Source organism: Rattus norvegicus, chromosome 4 (genome assembly GCF_036323735.1).
Source record: "Rattus norvegicus strain BN/NHsdMcwi chromosome 4, GRCr8, whole genome shotgun sequence".
Classification (NCBI taxonomy): domain Eukaryota; kingdom Metazoa; phylum Chordata; class Mammalia; order Rodentia; family Muridae; genus Rattus; species Rattus norvegicus.
The window spans coordinates 181190438-181209777 of NC_086022.1; the positions used below are offsets into that span (position 1 = coordinate 181190438).

The window sequence follows — 19340 nt, forward strand, 5'->3', positions numbered from 1 at the left end:
TTTGCATTTAAAACATTTTAATAGTTTTATTTGGCAAAGAGAAGCCTAAGAATTTTTTAAAAAACATTTCCAGAGGGAACACTTTTTTTTTTTTTTTTTTTTACCATAAAATAAACTGTGTTGTCTGGAAGGGCAAATCTCCAGTGTATATATTTTGACTCTGCCAATCTTAGAATTAGTACAAAAAAGATAATTTGTTGAAATTCTTTAAAAATGTAAAAACCAGTCCAGGCAACATAACTATACAATCTTGCTGTAAAAGTACTTATATGAAATTCTGCCAAAATATTTTTCGCAATATACTAAATTCAGTTTCTCAAGTTACTCTTCATTGGCGGCTGGCTTTCCCATTTTCTGTTGTCTCCATCCTGAAAAATTCAGAAAAAGGAAAGTGAGATGGTGATAAAATATTTAGCAGCAATTCATAGTTTTATCTACTTTTACCCATTGGAACTAAAATCTAACCTATTCACAACAGGAGAACGTGGGCACTTTAAGAAAGGGATTGAAGTTCGGGGTCCTCCAGTCAGTCCAACCTCCTCACTGTGCACATGAGAGAAAGGTGAGCCTGTAAGCAACAGGACACTTCCCTAAGCTCCCTCCCTGTCCCACTCTCCCTTCTCCAAGCAAAGGAAAGGGAAGTCTCCATTTAGTCAAAGATTTCTAAGACAAGAATTCCTTTTGCAGTATACTATAGGAGAATTTCTTCTTAAAACAACTGATTAAAATGATCATGTTTGAAATTTATTCTAATACTTTTAATATTACATAGACTCAGTGTGTGGTTTAACCCCCGTGAAAATACAGTGCTCTAGGGAGCAGACAGCTTCATAATCACAGTCAATAAACTGGGCCTGCCTTTTGTGAGAGCCATGGGTCTAACAGGTTATATCTTTCTCCTTAGAGGCAATGTAAGAATTAGCTCATAATAGCAGAACAAAACTGCTGACCAAAAGTGAGCAGTTTCATTACGGGACTACACAATCAACAAAGCAGTTTCCACAGGAAATTACACAAACCCATTTTCCTCCTTAAGGTGTTGATATAGCTCTGCTCTGTTATTGACAGAGTTCAAACGCCCAGCAAACTCCTGGTGCTTTCTGGAATTGGCAGTGTTTATTCTGTTACTCCACAAGGATAATAAGGACACTGGCCCTGGTGTTAAGAGCAGAAAGAAGAGAAAAAAGCAGAAACATTACTACTTCAAGTTTTAGAAATGTAAACAAATTTAACCCTCACTTCTGTTGTTCATTTTCTACTCTTCAGGCACTGTTCAAGAAAGTTGAACAGATTTTCACCAAATCCACAGGTCACACATAGAAAAACCAGCCTTAAGGGCAGTGTAGGTAGACATCAAGCACAAAACCGGCTTTGGGGGGACAGAAAGTGGGAAGTCTCTTCCAAAGCACATGAAATTGGTTTAAGGAATGCTGTTGATCAGAAAATTGTAAAGATTTAGCTTGTAAAACAGAATGAAAGACATGAAAGTGGGAGGGGCATCTAGGAAAGAGGGAAGCAGGAATTGGGGGCAAATATGATTCAAATACACGTACGAAAATGCAGAGTAAAACAAATCTTTAAAGTATACCTTAATTTCTCTTTCTAATCCATAGTGGAATATCCAGCATGTGAGATATATAATTATCAGTAACACCAATTTAAACCCTATCATTCTAATTCTGGCAAAGGCCTGGAGAGGTAGGCACCAGACTACTTCAAGGTGACGCCTGTTTCCCCAAATGCAAAGAGATTAGTGGCTTGAAGAATGAGTATGTCCCGGTGTACTCACTAAGGAGTGACTAGCCTGCCTGCTCAGAGAAAGACCTGCCAGTAATGCTGGGCTGCCCTGCTCTCGATGGCTAGGAGACCCAGGCATCAGACAGTCTGATGATTTTTCCAAAGACCCTAGGAGGACTGAACCCAGGATACCTTCACAGACAATAAGGCCCAGAATGACATCAGGAACTCGAGTCCAAGTCCCATCATTTAGACCTAGAATTACTTCAAGAAAAAAATTTAAGTTTCTCAGCCTAGAAATAAGATTAAAGGTTTCATAGTGAAAATATGGTTTTAACAGTATCTTCACTTAAGTTTGGTTATATGATACTACTAAATGAGTATCGTTACATTCTTCCCTATGTACCAAATTGGGTAGAGGGGAGAACAAATATTTCTTTTTCACAGGTAGGATCTAAATTTTTTTTTTCTTTTTTTTGGAGCTGGGGTCCGAACCCAGGGCCTTGCGCTACCAATGAGCTAAATCCCCAACCCCAGGATCTAAATGTTATGTGATGCGGACATACATATCAAAGTGGGAGGGGGATTTCACGTGTATGCACATGGGAAAGGAGGGGGATTTCATGTGTATGCACATGGGAAAGGAGGGGGATTTCATGTGTATGCACATGGGAAAGGAGGGGGATTTCATGTGTATGCACATGCACATGGGAAAGGAGGGGGATTTCATGTGTATGCACATGCACATGGGAAAGGAGGGGGATTTCATGTGTATGCACATGCACATGGGAAAGGAGGGGGATTTCATGTGTATGCACATGCACATGGGAAAGTGGGAGGGGTAATGAAAGGACTGTTGAGGGATAGCAGGTGCAGAAGAGCATCTCATGTGGAAGGGAACTATGAGCAACACACCATGATGCACTGAGTAAATACATCACAATAAAACCAATTACTTTGTTCATTAATTGAAATAAATAATGATAAAGAGGCTTAGGGAACAGGTTGTCCTCCATAAGCCAGGACTTGGCAGTTCCAGAAATATAAGCAGATTTAAGCTTCTAATTTACAATTCCTTAAAGTATAGATTTTATATAAGGTATTCTATTTTTCAAAGTGTTTAAACTGCTACTATTTTTTTAAATGTTAAAAGTATCTTCACTACCAAGGTTGTAAACAGCATCTCCGGGCATGCGGGTGTCAGCAGCTCTCTTACAGACACAATGTGAAGTAACACCGCACAGAAATGAGGGCTTAGTTGAACTGCCCAGGCCACTGCCAAGGTTGTCCTCACCTTTAGACTTTTCCATGTGTGGTGTCTCATCCATTTCAACAAGGGGCTTTTTGTTTGGAGGTTCTGGAGAATCAGGTGAGTCCTTTATGACCTCCGCTTCGGCCAACTCTTCTTTCCCTCGTTCTAAAATCCCTTTCAATCTTGTAGAGGAACACATAATGAAGCAGAGTTTAATTTACAAGTCTATAAATGGCCCAGTAACTACACTACTGTGTGCATCAGTATTCATAAAACATAACTGATCTCACAAAAAAATCTAAAAATCATATAAAATAATTTAATGAGTTCAACACAATTTTATTTCCCTTTACAGTATTAACAGTCTAGGAATTAGTCCAATATAAAAGTTAAGACCAAACCAGAAAACTTATCAAGTTAATAGTCAAAAGGTTAGAAACAATGTAATTACGCACAAGACCTTGTGCATAAGATGTTTCATATTTTAAAAATGAAGGGAAAGAAATCTATCCCAAATCACAAGTCAGATTAGTCCTTATTGATGAGTGTGGAGCGGTCTGTGTGACGAGGTATGTTCTCAGGTGTCCTTACTTGCAAGCTTTAGTCTACAGCTTTTCCTTGGGATAGAGTCTCAGTGTGTAGCTCTGTCTGGCCTGAAACTCTCAATGTAGACTAGGCTGACCTAGAACTAAGATCAACCTAAGTGCTTCTGAGTGCCAGGATGAAAGGCCCTACTCTAAGCTTTTATTAGGCTTCCTTAGTAGGAGGAAGACTTCTCATATATGCACAAGGCCATACACTGAAGGTCAAGTTGGAGCTGAAGTAGTTCTTTGTTTTTCCTACAGTCAGCAGGAATGTTCTGCCTGTCTTGAAATGACGAGGACTTCAAGAACTACTGTCAACATATTCCTACAGACCAAGGGTGACTGCAGTAGACACGGGACCACGTAAGTGTGAGCAGTAACTGTGAAGGCAGAGGCTACTTGCCAACTACAATAAATCTAGCTGTCTCGTCTGACTTGTGACAAGGACGTAGAAATTGATACATTAAGGTATTTGTTAACTTTTAAATATGGGTACAAGCAATTCATGTACAAAGGCATGTGTGTGAAGGTCAGAGGACACCATACAGGAGTCAGTTCTCTCCTTCACCATGTTGGTCCCAGGGATCCAACACAGAGTCAAGTGTGGCCTCAAGGGGAAACAGTGTGCTGATTAGGAATGATGTCAAAATTAGGACTGTATGCTGGTCTGCTCCAAAGAGCAACCTGAACCTAATTCATACAAGACAGTCCTCCACACTGTGCTGTGATCACTGAAGTGTGGCCTATCTCTAATATAAGGCAGAGTGTTCTTTCAGGATGGGAACTTGTGACAAATGACTGGCCAATGACTCACTAAACATAAAATTGTGTTTGTGCATTTTAGAATATTCAAAGTACATATTGGTATCAAACATCATAATGACAACCAGAAGCTAGTTAGGAAAAATTAACACATTTTTGCCATAACAATAAAAGTTCATACCATTTTAAGGCACAGAAAGATGTGGTGACTAAGAGTGCAGTCAGTGTAGACAAACACCTGGATGGAGTGAATGTGTGACAGACTAAGGTGTGTGCTAGGGGACAAATCACCTATCTGCGTCTGGCCGGGGTTTTTCCGAGCCGTGCTCCTTCCCAGCTTGTTCAGACTTGTCCTCTCTGTCCTCCCTCTTCCTTCCTCGCTTCTTCCGTTCTTCTTCTTCTGGGGGTTTGCTCCTACACGCCATCAGACACTCCAAAACTCTCTGATGCTTCTCAGAGTTGCTGATATGGGCTCTTACAAGAGTCTCTAGTTCATTCCACATGATCCGGTACTGTTCATCTCTGGAGTAAACATCAAAAACACCCTCAGAAATGCTCCTGGTCATATCTAAACATTAAGTACTTGCTATGGTAAAGAAATCGGAAATGGAGACATTATTTCTTTCCTTTTACTCCATAGTTAATGGTGGAACTCCAAGTTACACTGTAGCAATGCCTACCATTATATGTCTCCACCATATGGTACACACCCTCTCAGATAATTTATACACAGAGGAATTATCTAAAAAGTAATGTCTGTTAAGTAAACATGCTGTATGAAGGTGAAAAGGAAACAGCACTACCTTTTCGGCCCCTTTCCTCTGGTACCAACTGTAGAAACAGGAAGAGGGTCATTCTTTCTTTCCATATCGACTAAGTTGTATATAGTTTTCTGACAGTTTAACACATCCTCTTCTGTCAAAGACTCTTTCACAATGACACCAGCTAATGGAACTACCTGTTAGGTTAAAAAAAAAAAAAAAAAAAGAAAAGAAAAGAAAGAAAGAGGAAAAGGAAGAACTTGGTTTAAAGCTGACTTTAAAGATGGCCACACAGAGGGGAACACTGTAAGCACTGCTTCTGTCCACAGTCACTAATTCTTCAGTCACAACAAACTCATACTTCCCATCTTACTTAAGAAATGACACCAGTTACAAATTATAAAAACTTTTTCTAAAAAAGTATATATTTTCAAATACACACTAATCCAGAAAAAATTGACTTACCGCTTGCATGTTGAAAATGGTGGTTTGTGAAATAATCATGGGCCAGTAACGGGTGTGCTTTTCTAACTGATCCTTTGCACGTTCCAACGGGATCTCTAGACTTGCATCCATTTTATATCTGGGGTCTAGAAAAGGAGTTAACCTGTTTTCCCTCATAAATTCACCAAAATCCTAATGATAACCAGATAAGATACAATTAGAAACTAGTCTAATGTTCCATCACAGTCCGTTTCCCTCATGTCCTCTGTCCTGTGACTGTCAGCAAAGCCCTTGCTCTAACAGTGACCCACCTCACTGCTCGCCCCACCCCCCTTTGAGGTTGAACGCTATTAACATTTACACAATGGACACAAAGCATGCCCTACTTTACTCCTATGATGTCACTGCTTTCTCTCAGATGTGTGAGTTAATCACATAGCAAGGCCAAATTGCTTATGGAAAGCTGCTTTGATAGAACTTCAAAATGATGAATGTTAATCTTTGAATAATAGAATTATAGATAAGTTAGGGTTTCTGTTTGTTTGGTTTTTAGATGTCTTTAGGTTCTCAGTTTTCTATAATGAATACTGATTGACTTTCAATCCCTCATGAAAATAACTACGAAGAATAAAAGCCTAACAAAATAATAAAATTATATATTTGGTAGTTTATAAAGAGTAGTTATACACATAAATCCACATTTAAGTTCCACAACCATCTCGAAAAAGTAGCCCTGAAATATCAATATATACAAAAGAAAGCAGTAATTTAATTATATCCTCCTCTCTGTAACTCTAGTGTTTCAGAACCCAGACACTTCCCAGTCACTGAATCTGTCACATGGCAGAGTATTCAGTGATGATGGTTAATGAAACAACAATCAGCTTTTCTGAGACCGCTTTTCCCCAAAACCTTAACGTATAACAAGAATTCTTGCTAATTGACTTAAAACAAAATCTACAGAATAGTTTAAGTTTTATGGCAGGGCTGGAAAGATGGCTCAGTTGTTAAGAGCACTGGCTACTCTTGCCAGGTTAGATTCTCAGCACCCACACAGTGGCTAACAACTGTCAGTACCTCCAGTTCCAGAGGGTCCAACACCCTCTGCTGGTCTCCAAGGGTACCAGGCATGCACAGGCACATGGCGCACAGACATATACAGAGACAAAACACCCATACATATATACACCCATACATATATAAAAAACATTTTTTAAAAAAGTCTCACTGTAATCCGATAATCTGTAACTCTTCCTCCACAGCCCTCACTAATTGAAGGCGGATCTTCTAGAATGGATCGAGAACTGCTAAGGACATGCAAAAAGATCTCTCCTCCATGGCTGCTAAGCATGTGACTGATGACTTTGGAACCTGACTTTCGTGGCTGCTCCAGCAACACAGACCGACCTGTGAGAGCAAGATCAAGCTGTCAGTAACAAAATTCAAACAGCTGTATTTTAACCAGCACTGCTAAGCTAGTGTGTCTACACTTCTCTCTTAATATGTAGTTTCTTTCAGACTCTTTAAGGTTTCACAGGTATGGCTATTTCCCCAATTATAATGGTATGACTGCTTTACTGAATTTCAAGTTCACATATAAATTTCCTCCTAGACATTCAAAATCAATATTAAACTACTGAGGGATTCTCAGGTTATTAAAGTCACAAAGTATCTGAAGAAAAGGTACAGTCTCAATCCCCATCCACAATGCCACCTTCTTGGCATAATTATTTCACATGCTGAATGCGGTCAAATTTAGATTTTACATATTCTGATAATCAAACCGAACATTATAATGAAAATAACCTTGGAAAAAAGACAGACTTTTAATCAATAGTTCCAAAACTTAAGATTGCCCTAAGCTTCCAAAAAAGTGTTGTCAGAACCTAAGGATCAAATTTCTAATAAAAATTCTTAAAACTATGTTGGATAAAACTCACTTAGATATAAAGCCTGGAAATCAGAAAGAAAGTAAAGCTCTGCCCCCAGCAAAACGGTAAAGGATATTTCTAATAACATGATTTAAAACAATCTTGGCAAATAAACTACAGTGACACAAATGACTCCACTTATCAGTAACTGAAGTAAGCCATTAAATGATGAAGTTACCATTGAGGAGAAAATTAGTGAGGCAGGAAGAAGGTCTACTATTTACATCAACAGGTGAGATTCGGTAAGCGCCAGTGCAGTAGTGTAATTCTGAAAGAGAAGAGAACTCTGATTTGAAAGAATAATAAAATATAAATATATAAATCCTACACCTAAAAGAAACAAAGCCTGCTTACTGAGCCCCTTAAGGTAATGAAAAACAAAAATCCAAAAGGAAACCCGAGACCCAACAAAGCTGTGCATGCTCTGGCTCCCCGCCCCTCCTTACCAATGCTGTTGGTCCTGGGTGTGCACCACTTCAGGGTTACTGTCTCTTTAAATGGCCCTTCTCTGCTGCTGCCCCCTGAGTGGCCGTCACCTTTAGAGAGGTCACAGAAATATTAACTTTACTAAGGAGATCGCCAAAGTGGTGGATATTTAAGTTTTCAAAGTAAGTTTAAAGTCTGGGAGAGAGAAGAGCTCTACGAGAACACACTTTTCAGTCTCAGTGGAAAAGGCCAAGTAGAAGATGGATATAAACTACAGTTGGAATCGATAAGGAATTTCCCTCCAAATTTGTCATTGTGCTTTTTATCCACTACTTTAATTAATTTGGGTCACTGTCTTAATAGCCAGTAATAAAACTTGTATAGACTTCAGATATGATGGTCTCTCTATGCCCATGCCAATAAACAATAAATTAACATAGCCAATCCTCAGAAGGTTCAAGAGTCTCAAATGCACAGGTGACCCTAGTGAGCTTCTCTAGAGGAAGCACACAGGCTCTGGAAGCTTCTCTAGAGGAAGCAAACAGGCTCTGAGGTAAGTATGTAAGGAGGCAGTACAGCGCCGTTGCTTTCCTAAGACCTGCAGTGTGGCAGAGCAGATCTGTCAATCCAACAGTGGGCAAATTTGAAATCACAAAGTCCACAAAGATACTTTGATGAAGAAGATACATGTAAGTGCTATGAGCGCCTCCAGCACAGAGGTCTGACCTATCTAAGGCACTGGAGAAGCCTCCTTTAGATATAAAGACTGGCTTAAATTCTCAGAGAATAGTGTAGAAATTAAAAGAAAGGAGGAAAAAGCATTCCAGGCAGAGAGGACAGCAGATGTCAAAATCTTCACAGCAGGGAGCAGTGAGAAAACTGAGGGAGGATCTGGCAATGTAAGCCTGAGAACTCCAGGGTGGGGTGGGGCTGCATTCTTCGTTTACCTGGCTAACCCATCAAGAGTGGATACGTTTAGGAAGTTTCCATGGCTTGCTAGGTGAGAAAATAATGGGTTCCATTCAGAAGCAGCTAGTGGTAGCAGAGATGCAGAAATGGATGTATCAGAAACACACAATGAGTTTAAGGAAACAGGAAGATAAATTTCTATAGAAAGTGTCGGGAAGGCATCTCAAGATGATAAGGCTTCGGTCTAATAGAAATGCAAAAACAACAGACTATACACACAAAGTGCTCCATCAGGGTCACGAAGCTTACCAGTGTTCTAGAGTGATGAGCTTTAGATGAGTACTGACACCAAGCAGGAGAATACAGAGACGGAGCTCGGGGAGATGTCTGGGCTAAAGTCCAAGCCCACTGCTAACTGTGACCCTCCCTGGTGCCCCCTCCTCAGTACAGCTTGCCAAAAGCTCAGTCATAATCACATGCAGCCTTCCCTCTACATCACAGGGCTCTGCTCCTACTGCCACACGAGCACGTTACAGTGGCTTAGCTTTTATTTATGTGCACATATGTTCAATGTAAAGGCATGGATGTTGCTAATGCCTCCTGGGACTGACCGACCAGTCTCTGCTCCAAACTGGCTTTGCAGGCTTTCTCGGGGTGCCAGAGATCTGACCTCGCTCAGGTTGTTCTGCTTTCATAGTAAGGGCTCTTACCCCTAAGTCATCTCCACAGCCAAGAAATATTTTCATAGCCAAGAGATTTTTATACAATCTTCTAAGTTACTGTCATCATCTCATGGGCTCTTAGAATCTCCACAAGCTACATTTTCAAAAACAAGTTTTGTACACTCCCTTGCTAACATCAGTGGATTCACTATCATAGTAGTTTTTCTCCTGCTAGTAACCCAGTCAGTGAGTCCCAAGTTCCCACAGACACATAGCCTGCGCTGGCTCACAATTATGCTTCAGAATGACTGTGCCCAACTGCTCGACATCAGTCCTGTAACTGTCAGCACCAATCCACAAAGAAAAGCTTACAAAGATTTAAACAATCTTCAAACCTTCATGTGTCATTCAACTCTAGGAGTGTATGAAATATCACGATCCATCCTGCTATAGCATCTGCAGTCCTTAAACACAGAAAGTGAAATATAGAATCACAGAGCTGTTGTCCTGGCAAAACCCTTGCTAAAGCTCTTCCTTCCTACCCTAAAGCAGGAGGGTGCAGTGATGGAAATCACAGCCTAAAGGAGAAAGCAAACTCTGCAGGAGCTCCAGTCAGGAACCTGAAGACAGGAACTGAAGAGGCTGAGGAGGAACGCTGCTTACCAGCCTGCTTACCCTGGCTTGCTCAGCTACCTTTCTCAGGATATACCGAAACCCACCTGCCCAGGGATGGCAGTACCCACAGTGGGTACAACAATTAGCAATTAAGAAAGTGCCCCACAGGGGTTGGGGATTTAGCTCAGTGGTAGAGTGCTTGCCTAGCAAGTGCAAGGCCCTGGGTTCGGTCCCCAGCTCCGAAAAAAAGAAAAAAAAAAAAAAAAAAAGAAAGAAAGAAAGGAAGGAAGGAAGGAAGGAAGGAAGGAAGAAAGAAAGAAAGAAAGAAAGAAAGAAAGAAAGAAAGAAAGAAAGAAAGAAAGTGCCCCACAAACATGGCCACAAGCCAATCTGATGAAATAGGTTTTCCAATTGAGATGCCCTCTTCCCAAGGGAATGTAATTTGTGTTAAGTTGACAGAAACTGTGATGGTGACAGTGCACAGGAGTTTGGACAAAGATGAACTGGTGTGCTGTGGTGAGAGGCCTGGGTGATGCCGCTTACCACTTCTCAGGAAGTCTACATGTGCATCCTTGTGATGGAGCAGCTCCACGTCGTAGTTGGCGGATGTGTTGGCGTGCTGCTCTTCCTTTAAGCAAAGTTTAAGACATGTTAATAAACGTGGGTCTGCTTTCAAAATAATGAAATAAGTTACTCACTTTGCTTTTTACGTACAGTGAGGTCAAATACATTCTACCACATTAGCTAAGTAACAGGATGGTTTGCTCTGTCATTTATTTAAAGATGCGATACTTTCCAACAGAATAACAAACTCTACTGTAGAACTGAACCCAGGCACTGAGGTGATAACTTTCTCATGTCAGGATTAACACAAATGACTCTTCTAGAATTTTTTAATTTTACTACAGATGTATTTTCTTGCCAATAGTTTTAATACCAAATATACTATCATTGGAATAATTTATGTAAGTTGAACTTAAAATAACTGTAAAAAATAGGCAACAGCATCTTTAAATACCTGCGGTGAATTAATGAACACCACTTATTTAAAATAGCAAATATGAACTAACCAACAAGCTTAGTAGCTTGTTTTTAATACTACCTATTAACAGAAGGAACACAGACTACAGAGGCACACAGCATCAAGTCCAACAAGCAAGCCGCCTGCCTGCCTTCTTGGCATTTCTGTTTCCAACTCAGATATAAGCTGGAGTGTATTACAGAGTTTTACTTGATCACTGTCTCTCATCAAACGCCTGATACAGGGTCTCCTAGAACTCCTAGCAAAGAGCCAGCCAATGGCATTGGGAGGATAAAAGATGAAAATCTAAGACTTCTCATACAAGTTAGTGTCCATGAGATAATGGCAAAAGAACTGAAAACAAGGCTGGGTAGTACTGTGATTCACAGCTGTGAGCCTAGCATTAGGGAAGCTGAGGCAGGAGGATCACACATTTCAAGTCAGCATGGAGTATAAAGTGAAACCCTGTCTCAATAATAAGCAAAAAAGACAAAGTTGAAACTGCACTCCAAGAAAGTCCATGAATTTTTAGGCAAAAGCCGTTACAATATGGACTCAGTTTAGTAATGACTCATTTGAAGCTGTGGACCAGGCGTTTTGCTTGGTCCTGGCAACTTAATGACAGCATGAATAGAGTGGTAGACGCCTAGATAAGCCCACTGGAGTAACCACAGGCTCATACCCACGGCTCTCCATCTGAAGAGCTAAATCAACTGGAAGCCACGGGCTGTTTTTCGCTAGTCAGTCCTATTCTCAACATCTTTACACTTGGGTGGGTAAGAATGAAAGCATAGGAAGTCAAAGATCCACGCAGATATACAAAGTAAAATCTAAGTATACAGTCTCAGGAAAAGAATCACAGAGAAATAATTTAAAATATAGATTTTAATGAAAAAATAATAAGAACATAGTTCTTAGGAATCTCATATATGTTCTTATTTAGAAATAATAACATTACAACATTTTGTTCTGTGATCCTTTCTTTTTGATTTTCAGTATTTACTGACCTGTTCAAAGACACTGAATGTGGGCTAGCAAAACAAAATATGATATGGGGAGAAAAAGTAAAGGTTCAATTAAAGTGAATAAGGCATATCAAGCAAACAATTAAAAAGCACAGGAGAGCTCTCAGAGCTGCCTACCTTCATAGGGATGTTTGTGATGGTCGTTGAAGCCAAGTCGAAGTGTTGCTGTACTAGAACATTCAACTTGGTAGCAAGATGCCGCCCAGCTCGGACACTATGGACTTCACTGGTCAAAACTGGGGACAACTGTAGGAGAATATCAAGAAAGATGATCCACAGAACATTACTTCATGGTAGCCCTATGCAGAGCACTTTACTGTAGACTATAGACTATCCAGTGATGAGCCAAGAGGGTATAAAAGCTAGCGAGAATAATTATGTCATCAATGAAGTTTCACCTGTAACACACATGATGTGTTTACTATACTACAGGTCAGGAACTATGTGAGCATTACATAGTCAAATACACAGTCATCGTCCTCTTAAAACAGATTGTCACCACTCATAAAATACATATTTATATTTCTTAACTTCTGCTTATCAATAGGAAAATAACCCTGAAGTCACATAGAGATACTATAAGGAAAATAACTCACTTTATAAAGGACAAAACTGCAGATAAAAATTAAAAAGGGGGGTTGGGGATTTAGCTCAGTGGTAGAGCACTTGCCTAGCAAGTGCAAGGCCCTGGGTTCAGTCCTCAGCTCCAAAAAAAAAAAAAAAAAAAAAAAAAAAAAATTTTAAGAAGGAACATGGAAATCACCACAAACATCTGACTTTATTACCTACTGGTAATGAGGTAAGGGAGGAAAAACTTAGTAAGCTAACAGAAGTTTATTAATTCTAGGGCAATAATAATATACTTAATTGTTTTAGTTACCAAAAAAGTAAAACCTACATATTGTATCACAAAAGAAACATTAAGTAATCAAGAAACCACCTAAAAATGATAAGTCAAAAAGCTGAAAATATCACTTAAATTCAAAAATTCATATTCTAATGTAATAGTGGATATGGTTAAAAAAATCTAATCAAATAAAAATAAAAATTAGCATACTATTATTCACTTACAGTAACTACATAAATGGATAGATTTGTATTTCTAAATACATACTACCAATAATACCTACCAACCAACAAAATTATCTTTTCTTTTTTTTTTTTTTTTTGGTTCTTTTTTTCGGAGCTGGGGACTGAACCCAGGGCCTTGCGCTTCCTAGGTAAGCGCTCTACCACTGAGCTAAATCCCCAGCCCCAAAATTATCTTTTCATTTAAAATTTTTCTACTTTTAAGTTGGTTTCTTTGTCCTCTGAGATTATTAGAATATATTCCTTTTCTCAAAATGAAGAAAAATTAAAGTTACTGAAGTAACTAAAATTCACAATGAAGAATAGTAAGAATAAAAATTGTATGGATCGGCAACTCATTTTATTAAAATAAGTGTCAGTAATGAAGGAAACACATGAAACATATAACATCTGTAATTACAACAGACTATTCTGACTAGTTAGATGTCTGACATAAAGGTTTGTTCTCAGACTTTTAAATAGTTTCTTGGCAGAAAAAAACAGTAATGTGATCAGTTAATGCTGTCTTCCACACTTACTTCCTTTTTAGGACGATCAGACACAAGGCTATCTTCACCAACTGGATAGGTGTGAATCAAGACCAACTCACATTTTTGAATCTGCATGAGACTTAAAAAAAAAACTTTCACTTATAATGTTAGAATAGATATTGTAAAGAATTCAGGCAAGCAGACTATTTCAACCTTATCAAAATAAACAGTATTATGTACATAATAAAACTATAATCAGATATCACTCCTATCACTCTAAGCTCAACAGTTACCCAGTGTATAATGAGTAATTGCATTCGTTTAAATGAAATGCAAAACCTTTCTCTGTGTATTTAAGCAATAAAAACACTGAAGGTTGGTGCCCCACAGCCATGTACCAGGGCCCTGCTTTCACATGATGTCACTGAGGTAATGCCACTCCTATGCCACGGGCAGATGAGATGCTCAGAAGAAGTTACTATGACAGTAAGAGACTGTTCAAAGCAGAATATATCCAATTACGTGACAATCTTTACATAATAAAAATCTTTTCAAAGTTAAAAAATAACAATGAAGAAAAAGGTCTCACAATTTCCTATAATTGTCACAAAGAAAATGAGTATCTGTATATTGAATTTCTTAGTTTTAAGGACAAAAATCAGGCAATAATAACAGCAAAACGTAAATGATTACTTCTAAGACTACAAGACTAAAAAATGTCCCCGATTTTTTTAAATGACATTTTTACTTTTTTATGGGAGGGGGTGTACAGTGCACATATGGAGATCAGAGGATAACATGGGAGTCTCTCCTTCCACCACAAAGGTTCAGAATTCATGTTGTCAGATATGGAGCCATCTCATCAGCCCTTCCCTAACCTTGTATTCTGAAGCTGACTGTACTATATTCACAATGAAAATCCATATATCCTACATTGTACATCATACGCATTCACTGTTAGTTATATTTATGTTCTTCCTGACTCTGAATATAGGTGCGACTGTTTCTTCCTGAGCCACTTTCAAGTGAACTGTACAGGACACTAAACACTTAAGGACCTTCTACTAAAGACAGTCCCACTTCTAACAGAAATGTCCCTAATTCCACATAAGAAAATTAGTAACTGCTCAATCTAACCTGCAGTCCAGGACAACTGCAATAAATACACCCTTATTGGCTATGCTGCAACATTTGTCTATGGACCTGGCAGATGGGACAGAGTTCCCAAAAACCCTTACTTACAGGACTTCAGTCTTAAGTACTATGGGTACTGAAAGTACCTTCAGCTCTCTAGCATTTGACCTTGCATCTTGGTTCTTGACAGCTGGTTGCTAAATCTCTGAGAATTTCCTGGGTACTAGATCCTCTGTGTTAATGACCTGACTTGGGATTCTTCACAGCCCCTGGATGGAGAAGATATTACCAGAAAGACTATGCTTTCATTAGACGCTTGGGGCCATTGAGCCCTACTCTGCCATCCTTTAGGAAGGAAAGAGGGGGCCAGAGAGTATCCAGTCATGCCTGTGTAACATCTTCATGAAAGCCCCAGAGATAAAGGGGCTCAGCATCTTGACATGAACACATCCACACACCATGAAGACAGCAGATTCATCTCCGAGGGGTAAAATCTCCCACACCTGTGACTTCCTCTGCTTTGTGCTATGTCACCTGCTTCATCTGTATCCCTTAAAACACATTAGTATACTAGTTCACACAAACTGTTAGACATGATGGGGCTGTGGGAACAAATGATGGTTGGTAAGTCAGACTAGCACTGGTGTCTGAAAGGGTAAGGAAGGTATTCAATCCTGAAAAGCTGAGCTCTTACTATGTAGGGGCTGCACTAACTCCAGAGAGCTGATATCATACATGAACTGCAGGTTACCCAGATATTTTCCACAGAGTGGTAGAACTGTTTGGTATAGAAAAACAAACAAACGATATCACTTTTGATCATCCCTACACACTGCTATGAGTATAAAGAAAAAATGTTCTTTTCAACTGCTGTTGTCTACAATTAAGCCCCCACCATGCAATGAGCTGTTACATTCTGAACTAGTAAATAATGAGTAAAGACATCCACAATTTGCATATTTTTTAAGTTCCTAGAAGGGTATGATAATGACCTACAGAAACCTATAATTTAGGTATTATTTTAGCATTCTGAACCCTTTTCTTGTGAAAAGAAAGTGATACTCTAAAATGTAAGAAAAATAAAAAAATTCTTATCAACTTATAGCGTTATACTAATTTATTAAGTAAGAAAAATCAAGGAAATACTACCAAACATACTAAAAAAATTGTTGCAAATAAATATGAAATTATATCATGTGAAGTTAAAAACAGTTATTTCATCTATGACTTATACTCACTGATCTGAATTTGCAGCGAGCTTGTTATGTTCATGAATTGTTTCCTGGACACAGTCTTCAAGCATTCGTACATGACTATCACTATGTTATTTAAAAAAAGAGAGAAAAATTACAGCAACAAATAGTAAGAAAACAGTCAAAGCGGTAGCATGCTGACACTGGCACACAAAATTACCTCAGCAGGGGCTGAGGGAGTGCTCGAAGGTTAAGAGCAAGTACTGTTCTTGCAGAAGACCTCAATTTGGTTCCCAGCACCCAAGTCCAGCAGCTCACAACTGCCTGTAACTAGCTGCAGGGGATCTGAAGTCATCTTCTAGCCTCTGCAGTACCTATACTCGTGTGCACAAACCCACTCACAGACACATGCGTACATATAATTTAAAAAATAATAATAAATACTTTTCAAAAAATTACTTCAGCAAAGACTGTCCTGAACATATCTCATTTGTATTATCAAATTATCTTTAAAAAAAAATCAGTGAAAAACAGTCTTATCAATTTACATGATAATTTAAACATTTCCACCAAGATGACTTCATTGAGAGTTTTGCTCTGCAGCCCTAGCTAGCGGGGAACTCACTACATAGGTTAGGCTGACCTCAAACTCAGGCCATCTTCCTGCCACACCTCCCAAGTGCAGGACTGCCAATATGCATAAGCATATGCAGCCTATCAGGATGGATTTGTATTAGAACTCAATACGCCCAGTCCCAATATCAAAGAAATGCTAGAAATAAAATAAATCAAGAAGCAATTGCATATCCATACGTATTTAGAGGCTGTCCACACTTAGCCCACCTTTTTGCATTTGTAATGCAGATTATCCGTCCTCTATTCCCAACTCGTTCTGCATTCTCCATGAGTAAAGTACGAGCCTCATGTTGGTATTCGGTAATTTTGCAAAGGGTTTCCACTGCTGCAACAAGACCATGCAGAATGCTGCAGCACTCTGGATCTGCCCGAGGGTTAGGAGGCCCCACAGTAGCTAGTGCTGCCATTAGCTAAGTAAAAGGAGAAACAACCATGTTGACCCCCAAAAAAAAAAAAAAAAAAAAAAAGACAAGTTAGACAAAAACATCCTGAGGAAACTATAAACCAATACTTCTCAAAATATGGACAAGGAGCCAGACAGCTGGTTCAGAGATTAAGAGCACTGGCTGCTCTCTCAAGGAACACAGGTTCAATTCCCAGCACCTACAGGGCAGCTCACAACTGTCTGCAACTCCAGTTCCAGGAGATCTGATACCCTTACCAGATATATATGCAGGCAAAACACCAATTCACATAAAATAAAAATAAATAAATCACATATATGGATACAGACTCCCTGAACAAAATACTAGCAAGCCAAATCTAACAACACATGCCATAACCATGGAGGATTTCTGTCAAGAATGAAAGTGAACTTAGTATCAAATGGAGGAAGAGGAGAAGGGCTTGTGGGAGGGAATATGGGGAGAGACAGCTAAAATTAAGGCATATTTGAAGGGTAATATGGAAACCTAATACGGTAGAAATTTTATAAAATACACACACACACACACACACACACACACACACACACACACACACACACACACACACGAAAGTAATCTAAGTGAAGAAAACAGTCCCAAATGGTCACCTCATGTAATCAAATGAAGCTTCCAGAACCAGGACTGAGTTACTGGCTAAAGGGACCCCACAGGGATCTTCAAACAACCCAAGCTGTTGCTGAGACTGTAGGTTGCTTTCCACAACTGACAGCAAAGCCCCATTGCTGCAGACAACACCCATACAACTCACTGAATATGGGTATGTCAAGCTGGTCTCTAGAAAGTCTTCACTCTTACATTCCAACATCTTTGGTACAGGAAGGTACTCTGCATGCTCTCAAAACACTAAGACCCTTAATCTACAGTGATGTACTGCCTGCAAGACGAGATAAGGTAATGGTGGCTCAAAGCCTGCTGGAATAACCAACCAATAACTGATCTGACTTACGGCCCACTTCCTGAGATGGAGCTCATACCCAACACTGCTTGTGTGACCACAAACTGGAGACTAGAAAGCCCAGGGATGGAAAGTAAAACCAACTGATAATGGTCTAAATAATAGTGATAAAATGACTTATGATATTGTTATTCTCACAGATCAGTGCCTTATTCAGCCATTACCAAAGAAGCTTATTCTTAAGAAGATAGGAGCAAATACAGAGACCTGCAGCCAAACATTACGCAGAGTAAGAGACCTTGGAACACCGTGGTTTGAAAAAGAAATGGTCCCCAGTGGCCCATAGGGAGTGGCACTACTAGGAGGTGTGGCCTTGTTGGAGGAAGTGTGTCACTAGAGATGGGTTTTAAGGTTTCAGAACCTGATGCCACTCCTAGTGGCACTCTCTTCCTGCCTGTAGAACTCTCAGCTACCTCTCCAGCACCATGTCTGCCTGCATGCCACCATCACTCCTACCATGAAGATACGGAAATAAGTCTCTGAACTGTAAGTCAGCCCCAGTTGAATGTTTTCCTTTATAAGAGTTGCCATGGCTACAGTGTCTCTTCACAGCAATGAAACCCTAAGACAAACACTCAAGACTAAATGGGATGTCTCCAGAAAATCTTTCCCCTCAAAGCTCAGGGAATCCCTTGGAAGAAGAGGTGAAAGAGTTAGTTGAAAGGCCAGAGGGATGTATAGCACCTAGAAAACAAAGCTCTCTAAGTCTGTTGACTCATATGAACTCAGACTTGGGCAGCATGCACAGGGCCTGCAGAGGCCTGGAAGGGTCCTCTGTGCTTACATTCTGGCTTCCAATTTAGTGTTTTTATGGGATTCCTGGGTGTGTGAATAAGTGAATCTGATTCTTGTGCCTTCTCTCCAACTCTTTTCCTACTGTTGGTTTGTCTTGTCCAAGTTGGATATGATAGTTTTACCTTATTATATTTTATTTTGTTACATTTTAAAAAATGAATGAATGAATGAAAACCTAGCTACTAGGGTAAAGGTTAACAACTGACCTGTCAGTTTTACCTGCTAGAAGAGGGATAATCAGGTTTTTTTCCCCAATGGAGTGACACCGGGTATATCAATCACTCTAGAACATGCCTTATGATTCGGAGTAACTAGGTGACCAACATACTATGGACTCCACAGTTTATTTGGTTATAGTTTGGTGGGCTTTGCTGCCATTTGTTCTGGGTGATGTGTTACTTTATCTTCTTGGTTCTGGGGAGGGAAGGTTGTCATGTTGGGTTTTTGTGGTTTTTTGAGAAAGAACCAAAAGGTTGGGTAGGTAGGGAAGGGG

General features: G+C 39.5%; 1 protein-coding gene across 5 annotated transcripts in view; it reads right to left on the reverse strand.

The window, feature by feature from the left end:
• Positions 1 to 19340, reverse strand: part of Ints13 (integrator complex subunit 13) — a 31798-nt gene continuing 12458 nt past the window's right edge. Inside the window, exons 4-18 of one of the 5 annotated variants that reach the window (XM_039108388.2) lie at positions 16859 to 17061; positions 16061 to 16141; positions 13737 to 13827; positions 12247 to 12375; positions 10627 to 10711; positions 7918 to 8007; positions 7650 to 7739; positions 6769 to 6947; positions 5562 to 5732; positions 5139 to 5293; positions 4627 to 4857; positions 3032 to 3171; positions 1020 to 1155; positions 466 to 543; positions 7 to 368 (exon numbers count right to left, since the gene is read on the reverse strand). In XM_039108388.2, coding sequence (XP_038964316.1) covers positions 329 to 368; positions 466 to 543; positions 1020 to 1155; positions 3032 to 3171; positions 4627 to 4857; positions 5139 to 5293; positions 5562 to 5732; positions 6769 to 6947; positions 7650 to 7739; positions 7918 to 8007; positions 10627 to 10711; positions 12247 to 12375; positions 13737 to 13827; positions 16061 to 16141; positions 16859 to 17061 — 1899 coding nt within the window. In that variant the 3' untranslated portion in view covers positions 7 to 328. Of the gene's footprint in view, positions 369 to 465; positions 544 to 818; positions 1156 to 3031; positions 3172 to 4626; positions 4858 to 5138; positions 5294 to 5561; positions 5733 to 6768; positions 6948 to 7649; positions 7740 to 7917; positions 8008 to 10626; positions 10712 to 12246; positions 12376 to 13736; positions 13828 to 16060; positions 16142 to 16858; positions 17062 to 19340 lie in introns of those variants that run through there. The other 4 variants (XM_063286723.1, NM_001398932.1, NM_001109608.1 and 1 more) reach the window with 4 other exon arrangements.